General features: G+C 36.8%; 1 protein-coding gene across 1 annotated transcript; it reads right to left on the bottom strand.

Moving 5' to 3' along the window:
- Nucleotides 1–2,513: 2,513 nt before the first annotated feature.
- On the bottom strand, nt 2,514–5,603 carry LOC143451959 (dnaJ homolog subfamily A member 1-like). The gene is made up of 8 exons (XM_076952746.1): nt 5,372–5,603; nt 5,102–5,255; nt 4,731–4,963; nt 4,412–4,538; nt 4,189–4,303; nt 3,908–4,023; nt 3,335–3,554; nt 2,514–3,151 (listed from the first exon to the last, which is right to left on the bottom strand). Exons 1-8 carry the CDS (start codon nt 5,516–5,518, stop codon nt 3,055–3,057), a joined length of 1,209 nt encoding a protein of 402 aa, XP_076808861.1. The 5' UTR covers nt 5,519–5,603; the 3' UTR covers nt 2,514–3,054.
- Between the last annotated feature and the right edge of the window lie 5,105 nt (nt 5,604–10,708).

Below are 10,708 nucleotides of genomic sequence, written 5' to 3'. Positions count from 1 at the left end.
TTTCTACTTCCTACTGATTTATTTTTGGACGTTTTGTTTCCTGTTTATTCAATAAAATCACATCTTTATTTCAAATCTGTTTTTGTAATATTGTGCAATATAGTATATTATTTATTTCTGCTTACAATACATTTGCATTTATGTATCAGTAACGCTAGTGGTTAAGTACGTATAAGTTGAACGACTCTTACGCCGCGACTAACCGCACAGCAGTTAAATCAAACCAATAAAATTATACTTTCAAATAGCACATTAAGTTTAATTTTGTCAATGTTTGTATTGGATTCTAAGCATAGGTGGGCAGTACGGCGGTACTATAGTACCGAATTACTGTACCGCGGTACTTTTTCATTACCGATACCGGTATCGTCAGTACTTTTGTAAAAAAGTACAGAACCACTTCTTTCAAGAAATTTTAATCAGTCCCGGTACTTGGTGCTTTCACGTAATTATTTTATAATTTTATTAAGTATGTTTTCAAATATACGTGTTAATTAACACTTAATGCCAATTTTAGCATCTGTTGATCTTTTTTAATCTAAAAGTGTCAAGTTAAATTGCAAGCGAGTTACGTTTATGTTTTGACCTGGAGTAACCTTTACTGGACATAAAAGTGGCAATTAATGCATTTACAGCAGCATCTTTATCACGAAAAGTACCGGTATCGAGTACCGACAAAGTACCGAATAACATTTTTAAATAGTACCAAATACCTGAACCATCCGCACATTTTTTGCCAAGTAGGCTACCGATACCGTTACCGACGGTACTTTCAAAGTAGGCCTACCGACTGCCCACCTCTGATTCTAAGTTAAGTTATCTGCGATTGCAAATTCGTATCCTAAAATCAATCCGGTATAAGTTATGTATTTTGTAATGGAATCACCGTTTACCGCCATTATAATTAAACTAAATCTAAAAAGACAGTAAAACTAAAACTAGCACCCACTAAAACCTAATCAACACTTATAAAATATTACAGTAGGCAGGTTATCTGAAACCTCACTACCATTGCTATAAAACTGCAACAAGTAAGACAATTTAAAACAAACATGAAGTCCGATTTTAGTTAACGCAGAAAATCCGCTCTTACACAGGCGGGCAGTATCAAATGGCAGGATTTTACTGCGTGCGTGCCAATAATAAGTTACTCTTTTGAATCTTGATTTTTTTCCCAGCATTTTTCTTGTTTGAAATCACCAACGTGTTCTCGTATTCCCTTCTAGAATAGATGAGAAAGAATACTACGCTGAACCAACCAAACATATAATCACTATACTAACCGCCAGTGTGGTAATGTCACAAAGGTATTCGTCATCTATCGGTCTGTTGCTACGCGAATTCGCTAGTCAGAGAAATTAAACGAATATGCACTAAAATAAGGTACCGAGTTATCAAAAGTCTTCGTGAACTACACGTAGTCGCAACTCGCAACCCATCTAAATGAAACGGTGACCCGCTTTTGGGTCGCGACCCAGAGGCCGAGAAGCACTGCAACAAGCGGTGTGTCTATATTAGCGTACAATTTTTGCCAGTTTACTTGCCATTATGCAAAGTAACGATGGGAATCACGTCCATTCGTTTTTCATTCATCACATTTTGTTTTCAAGACAGTCGTATTTTAGATATTGTACACCCAAAGTCTACTTTAGTCTATAGCGCTGTGCTAGAAACATATTTTTCTGATTCCAAGGTCGGAAACTCGTGCAGGAGAAACAGACCGAAAACCTTGAAACACACCGTCTTTTAAAACTAGAGCTTGGATTGCATCATTTGTTCTCTGGTACATTGAAAATGACAGTAGTAACGACCAAGTTAAAGTCTGCCTAATGAAATGCTTTCTACTGCTTACGCTCTTGTATTTATTCTAGGTATAAGTTGCAACTCCCGACATTTTACTCCCATATTGGTCAATTTTGGGCTGTTTGACCTTACTTTTGATCTACATCAACAGCGCAATCAAGCTTCAACAGCATGGACCACTTGTCGACGTCACTATGTCGCCACGTGCTAATAAATCGTTTTATTTTTTGTCAAAAGCCATCTCTGAAAGCAACGAAATTATGGGGGAAATCGTTCTTCGTTTCGGCAAAAATTGCTCTAATAAGCAGCTTTCTTTTTAAATCGACCCTCTGTTAAGCGACGCTTGCTAAGTTATGTATATATAGCGTGTAATGTATTTCCTTTTTGATACGTTATGAAAACAGAAATTTTGCTTTCGTTCAGATTGGTTGACTTAACGAAAGGCGGACAACTTTCAAACATTTGTGGTTCACATATTTTGACGCAGATTACTATACAAGTTAAATGATTACTTATTACCTACGATCTATGATTAGAAAACAATTTATAATCGCAATGCAGCATCACCAGCCGACGCGAATTACCTCCGAGAACAAATTTGAGCACAGCCACACCCAGGTAGACCAGAGTGTCATAGCCTCCCAAAGAGAGACCGTTCTTGAACGTAGCTACAGAGTTCGGATTGTTTAATTAAACACGCAAAATCAAAATACAGGTTGTTTAAATTGTTATTTGGTCATATAACATCCAGACGCGAATACAGAGCAGCTATAAACAGTTTAAAAAAAAACTAGATTCCTGCTCGGGAAACAATTATAAGGGAATTAGCTGGGATTGGGCGACTTACTTTCAGATGAACGCCAGGAAGTTCACAAACTTAACTTAAAAATGCTGATTTACATATCGACCAGTGAACCGTGAAAGTAAGCATTGGAAAATAGACATCTTAATATCGTCCCGTTGCCTTTTTCAATGTTTAACCGCAATAGATGAGCAATACTCGAAGTAGTATGTACAAAATTAACGTTTACGAAGAACTTTATATGATGTATGTTGTGGCCTGGCCGACATTGAAATTGCCTAAAATCGAAACCAGAAAGATTTCTACACAAGGAAAAAATAAATAACCGACTAAAAAAGCATAGAACGTGTGTCCAACTGGTACACGCTGCAATAGCCGGTACCACGGTTGACCAGGTAATTGTGATTGTTTTTTATCTTTTGGAAAGAGTGAAATTGTGAAGTCGTAGTCTAATGGCTCTGGCACTGCATCCCGCGTGGTTGGTCCTCATCATCCTCGTCGTAAGCATTTCTTCCTCCAGCTGAAGAACGGTGATTGGGATCATAACTAAATGATAGGAAGTCAGTGTTATTGATCTCACCACAAAATTACTGACTAGTTCAGTTTATAATGGCTTCAACTATCAACATACAAATTGAGCCAACACTGCGTAGTTAGTGGCTGTAACAAAATTGACTCATTCTAACTCTGACTAATTTACGAGTCAAATCTTTTGCTGCGTGGACTTACTCCTGGAGCCCTACTTCCTCCATGTCGTCAGTCATTATGACCTCATCTTTGGGTGGCAGCAGACGTTCGAGTTTCTTGATGTTCTGAGCGGTGGTCCAGTGGTTAGGGGGGAATTCCACCTTGAATTGTACGATCATTCGTCCCTTTTGGAACGGGTCGCGATAAATAGGCATTCCTTCCCCGATCACACACTTGATGTCGCCATATTTTATCACCTCACCTGTTGGTGGGAAATCGTTCGGCGTTGATTTATTCATGTCGGCATATTTCAATCGCAATATTCGACAATTTAGTGGAAGTGCAGACAGTACTTAGCCATATCCACATTTGGGAGCTTCTAAGCTAAATCACACGTAAACTGTGCACTGTGCACATTTGAGACGTACATGTAAGCACGGTTAATCACATGGACCACAGCTTGGTCAAATGATTTTCTTATTATTGTTAAAAAGAATCTTACAATGATCAAATTCAGCTGCTCTTTAAAAGGAAAACAGTGTTTTTCACAGTGGAGTGGAAAGTAGCCACAGCATAGTTTCAACACAATACTTAAAAAGCGTAATAACTGAATACCGGGTAGTGTTGAGACGACAATTTCACGTGAATCTAATGTCTTGATCACTCTCTGGAAGCCACAGAGAGCTTCAGTGATGGAAAGGTCCATCTTTAATAAAAGATCCTCGTTTTGTCTGAAAGAGAAAGCGTTTTTAAAACATTGTATGGCGCCACAATCTATAAAGATGCACAAAATTTCCAAAATCGTTTGACAAAAGTTGAAACATGATTTCTTTAAAATCTTCAACAGCAGTTGAGTGAAGTTAAGATGAAATTAGTTTAGTTGAAAGTCAACTGACCTGTGAAATACAGAGTGTTCTTTCTCGACCAACACGATAATGACATCACCAGCTTCTAAGTCTGGTTCCTGGTCGCCCTCTCCGTGGAAAACTACCTTTTGACCCTCGTTCATTCCTGCAAACAAAAACTAGGTCATTAAGAGCATGAAATCAATCTTTCGTTGGTTTCAAAGCGTTCGGGTAGCTGACATTATTGGTCGGGTGTTGACATGTTTTTACTCACCTTTGTCAACGTGGACTTCAAGAATCTTGCTCTGTTTGATCACCTTCTTGCCATTACAGTTCTTACACCGGTCCTTGGCATTAATTCTCTCGCCCTTGCCATCGCATTCACGACACATGGACTGGATCTAAACCAATCATACAAACTTTATTGCGTTAAGATTATTATTATTACACATCAATGCACAACAACCAGGCACAATACACAGCCTAATTATGAGTCACACTGTAATTTTATCTCAGGACTTAGGGCATTAATAATAACAAAACAATTTTTAGTGATGTCACAAACCTATTGCCATCAGTACACAGAACATTACCTGTTGCATCATTCCTGGTCCGATTTGATGAATTTTAACTTGGATGCCGGTTCCACGACACGAACCGCACTTGCTCACAGCGCCCTCTTTGCCACCGCGACCATCGCACTTCTCGCAAATTACGTTTTTTTGAAGAGACAACCGCTTGGTGGTGCCATTGTACATATCTTCAAGGGTGACTTTCAACTGATGTACAACGTCTTTTCCTTTACTGGGCTGCCGATGCCGGCTTCCTGTGGGGAGGAAATCAGGCAATTTCTCAAAAGTTTCTTCACAGCTTATTGATATCGACACAGTACGTAGATATTTTAATTTGCAGAAATGTTAACAAAACAGAGCTAGACAAAGTAGAAATGTTTTCAGTCATTTACCTCCACCACCAAAAAACATATCAAAGATGTCAAAAGCGGAGTGTGGGGCACCTCCTGGACCCCCTTCTTTAAGTGCCTGTTCACCCCCTTCATCATATAATTTCCGTTTCTTGGAGTCACTTAACACTTCATATGCGTAGGAGATTTCTTTAAACTGTGAAACAAAGTATAGAATGGAAAGTGGTTATGAGTACTTAGTATAATGCACTAGTTAGTAAATATCAGAATGCATAATAGGAAACTTTTGAAGTTGGAAATAGAATGTCTTACCTTTTCTAATGCTGTTGGATCGTTGGGGTTTTTATCAGGATGACATTTTAAGGCGAGTTTGCGATAAGCTTTTTTTAATTCACTTTCAGTTGATCTCGGCGAAGCTCCAAGAAGATCATAGAATTTTGTTTCTTTAACCATTTTCATGAGAATATTTTACAATTACGTCAATGCTTTTAGACGTTTAAATTTAAAACAAAATCGAAAACACACTTGAAGGAAAAATGGATCAGAGAAACATTATAATTGATAAAAACTGTTCTAGGTTTACTTCATCAACAACATGTATCGTAAAAAGTTATCTTAAATAATAATGATTATTTTATTATTTAGTGTTTGTTACCAGACCGAAAAGCACGGCACTTTTCGCTGAGCTCTCGGAAGTGCACGACGTCTAAAATTGAAATGCACCTAGAGCGAAATGGCATACAAAGTGCATTTTGCAGTCTAGCCTAAACACATGGCTTTGGGGCCTTTTTTATTGGCGGTAAAAAAGAAGACATTTGGGTGCACCGTCTTGAAAAATGTCGACGGTGCAGTGGCCATGCTTGCCACTATGGGTTTGTTGCATAAAATTTGTCAAGTTTTACTTTTTCCAAATCTTATTTCAATATTATTTGTGAATGAACTGACCAGTAACCAGTTGTATTTATTGTTAAATTTAAACCGATTGATCAAAATTGACAAACTGATCTGTGCATGAAAGAATAGTTACTAATTTTGCTACTGAAGATTTCTATTTTGGTCATGTTAGAACTAGTACATTTCTTAGGTTGTGTGAACATATCAGAAAGTTTTCTGAAACTGAAAGGCGGAAAAAAATCATTTAAGAATCACGATCAAACCCTTCTAAGCTTTGTCACATTTCTCCAAGACATTGTAGAAACTGCAATCAAAACTCTGCATAGTTTTATAGTACCCACAACAGAGTTTGTCTAAATTTAAGCCAATGACCTTGAGCAGGGGTGTGCAACGTTTTGTACAAGAGGGCCAGATCCCAACAACTGGTTGAAACCGCGGGCCACACCTTTAATTAACGTTGCACTCTTTTGTAGCATTAACAGTTTGCTTGCAAATAAGACATAAAGGCCTTTTATCTGTATTTTCAATGAAGAAGTACTCAAAAGTCCATCTTGTCTGAAACATTCGATTCTCATCCTCCAACTTTCTCTTTTTTGTCTGCTGCAAATTTGCTACAAAATTAGCCATTGCAGAGTGATTAGTAAATCTGATATATATTACAATTATTTGCAGAGTGAAAAGTTTGTACCTGAAAACCAGTTTACAGTAAGTCAGTCATTTCAAGGTGCTAGTTAAGACTGTTACATACTTTAGCTACTGTATCTCTCAGACTATTTACTAATTGCTTAACCTTCAATTGCCCTTTCTTACTTATTTAACAGCGTCTACATTTTCCTTGAAATGCTAACTGCTCAGCAATTGACATCTTGGTGAATTGCGTTCTTGCTTTGCACAAGCTAGCCGTTAGGCCCTAATCGTCTGTCTGTGACGCAACAATACCAGGTATTGTTGCGTCACAGACATTCAGCCAAGGTTTGATTCAGCACTGCAAGGGGATTGGAATTGATTGCACATAGCAGACTAAACTAAATTAAAACTCGTTTCGCGGGCCGCACACCGTTCAAAATTGTCACTTCTCCGCGGGCCACATATTTTTCCTTTGCGGGCCGCGGGTTGCACACCCCTGACCTAGAGCAGTGATAGTCAACTGTTTCCTGCTGGCAGACCAGCAAAAGCTAAACAAATGCTTCGCAGGCCGGGAGTACACAAATGTAATAGCAGCTGATACATCAGTTTTAAGTGAAATTAAAAGTAATTAAATACAGTCGAAATCGGTTAATTGCATATCGGTTCAAGGCATAAATCGCTTTATAGCATAGCATTGCATAATCCCAAACCATTCCCATCCACTTGTGAAGAAAATTCAACGATTAATCGCGTAAGGGTTAATCGTATAAATTGGTTAATCCAATAGGAATTCTTGATTGATTTGTGGACTTGTATCACTTAACCGCAATTTCCTTTGATGAAGTGTTAAGTTGCTGAAGATTATCTTCACCAATAAACAAAAATTATCGCAAAATCTCCCATAACCCGCAGCGATTAAATACACGACAAGACACTAAAGACAGCAGTTGTAAATTAAAGACAGCTGTGATTAAATTCACCGCAAGGCTGAAGGCTATAGAGACAGTAGCACGTAAATGATTTGAACAATAAAGTAAAACTTCACGAAAAAAGGCCTTCTCTACAGTGATTATGAACCATAAAACTACGTTTCATTTAAGGATTGTTACGGATCGTTACATCACAATAGAACAACAAGACTAATTTTTACTTAAGGATTGTTACATCGCAAAGCGCAAACCACTGCAGAAACATAGAATACCTGTACTGTAGCCTACGTGTACGGTATAAAATGCCAGGAAATAGTAAGCCAGCAAAGCGAAAAGATTTATGTCTGTCCGATAGAATCATTTTAATTTCGTGTTTTTTTTGTGTCGAAATCGAAAAGAAGGAAGCTCACTTGTTGCGTCATAATGCATTGTGTCATTCCAAAAATTGGCGGAAGAGCAAGAATGCGTGCGCCGGTGTTTAAAAGAGAATAGCGGAGAAAATGTAGGAAACGCATACATCGGTTAGTCGCATACATCGGTTAATCGCATAAAAAAGCTTGGCAAATTGACTATGCGATTAACCGATTTCGACTGTATATGGCTGCGTCTATTTTATCCGGCTGCCGATTACAGAATTTGGAAAAATCTGCTTTGGTAAACGGTTATAGCTGGTTATGCAATTGGTATTTTCTTGCTTCGGTTAACGTCAGCCAGTAAAGTAGACACTTAGTTTACCAGCCGCCATTTACTGAAGTCGGAAAATACGAATACGGCATTTACGCTAGTCAGTTAATTGAAATGTATGCTATTTTCAACTTACAATGACAAATTTATTCTTCCAAAATGTAAATTAACCTAAAATTAATCTCCTTTGACTAAACTCTTACTTTTCACATGATTAAATTACTAAGCTGGGTTGCGAACTGAAATAATCGCATCTTTCAGCTAAAAATGACAACTTTTTTTGCAAAATCTACATTAATTTAAAAATAATCCCTCTGATTCAAACTCACACCTCTTATGACTAAACTAGGGTCGGTTCGGTCTACGAAAGTACCTATAATGTCCAAATTTATCAAAATATCGCTATTTTAGTATTAATTTTTGGTCCAATTTAATGGAGTTTTTGTAGGTAGGCTAGTCAGCAAGACTCTTTTTTTAACATTGTATCAATTTTCAAAGTAACAGAAGCAATTTCTTTACTTGACATTTTCTAGTGATGTTTGAAGAAAAGTTTCGAAGAATAAGACTAAATTTACTGATAAAAAATCGTTAAAAAATTTAATAATGAAACCATCTTATGTTTATGATTAAAAAACCTATTAATCAAAAATCAGCAAACTCAACACGAATACGTGTAAAACTGAAAAATTTGGTTTTTGTACAACGGCGAAAATCTCGTTGAGTGGCTCCATTCGAGTAAAAACTGAGCGCACTGCATAAGAGTTACAATTGCTTTAAATTGACAGAATGAAGCAGTTCAAAAGTATTTTATGCAGGATGAAATTCTGCATGTGATGGTATAAAATTTGGCTTCTATAGTATACATGTGCACAACAACAGGTTGCCTTTGTATATTAGACTAGGCCCAATCTACTCAAATTGTGACATCTGGTTGTCACAAGATGACGTCACAACTTGAGTAAATGGGGCCTAGCCTAGTATACAAAGGTATCCTGTGGTTGTGCGCTTGTATATTAGCCTAGACTCTTCTTTTTTATTTATTATAAATTGGCGTTCAATTACCTAGTTTTGATTACCTTAGTCTGCTAACTATATGTGTAACTCTAACTATATGCCATATAAAGAGGCAAAAATTGCACTTGCAGCAAGATTCGTTATACATAAATTACCGATATCGACGTTATCTTCTTAAACTACTAAGTATTGACTGCCTTCCTGATTTGGAATGAAGCAGCGCGCACTTTTACAAACCTTGTGTGTGTGGTAGCCTCCACTATTACATAGTGAAAAGTGTGGTGCCTTTCCAACTTTTTCTAGTGATGAATCAAGCAATAAGACAAAGACAAAGACAACAACCAAACCTTCACCACACAAGCTCGACCAAAGCGTGATCAAGCCAGCTCAACCGACACGCGAAAAGTCTTTATCAAATAACTTCTTTCTCGTTTTCAGTGTTTTCACACTTCAATTCGACAAATTATTGTAGGAGTTCGACTGACATTAACGTTCTCGTGACAAAATACAAGAGCTCTTTGCCACCCAACACTGGTGTTAACAACTTTATCTACGCTTAATATTTCGTTAATACGCTTGTATTTTTGTGCAGTTGTATGTAAGCATTTACGCTGTTTATTTACACAAAGTTGGAAGTTCTACTATTTAAGGTTGTGTCTTTCGATTTAAAAACTAGTTACCACAACTAATACGATATAAGTGCATTTTGTTTTTAAATTTGTTTTTTTTGGTTCGACGTTTAAAGATATTTTTTGGTTTTTTGCTGGAAAAAATTTGAAAATTTGAAATGTGAAAAGAAACTTATCGATAGAACCATAAAAAGTAAAACCTTTATTTGATTATAATTTCAATAATTTACAAGTCAATATTTCAAACTCACAAAAAATTTGTAATTTTTTTTGTTTGGAAACATCACTCAGAAGTTTCTCGAGTTTTCTTGTGTGGCTGTAGCGCTAGAGTGTTAAAATAAAATAAAATGAGGACAAAATATCAACGTCCACCCCAAATTAGCAATGGCTACGACAATTGCAGTTCAATACGTATGTTTTATTCACATATTTCGGACTTGTTTTGAATAATGTTTGAAATAATCTTACTCTGAGCGTAAACCAAATGGAAGGAACTCCTTTGTATGCTTTTTTTTTAATTTCCTTGCGTTTTAAACGTTGTGCAGTACCCTACTTTTCGTTATCTTTAGTTTATCAGTTTGCAAAAAAAGTTTTATCTGTTTTTATTCGTTGGCCAACATGCTTCAGTGAGAAATAACTTAGTTACGCTTCCCGAGAAGAACATACAACTTTATAAGGAGTCACACGAAGCCACATCTTGTATTGACATCCTGTTTGGCCACAGTTGTTTGACGACAAGTATCCAATATAATTTGTGACAGTGGGAAAATTTCGATTCAACTTTTATCTGTTTTCACCTTAAAATATCACCAAATATAATTATTCACATTTAATTAACATATATAAAAAAACATTTTAAAAGATTAACGCGA

The sequence above is a fragment of the Clavelina lepadiformis genome, chromosome 4 (genome assembly GCF_947623445.1).
Source record: "Clavelina lepadiformis chromosome 4, kaClaLepa1.1, whole genome shotgun sequence".
Taxonomy (NCBI): Eukaryota; Metazoa; Chordata; class Ascidiacea; order Aplousobranchia; family Clavelinidae; genus Clavelina; species Clavelina lepadiformis.
Note: the sequence above shows the minus strand (reverse complement) of the source record. Positions and strands in the feature narration are given on the sequence as shown.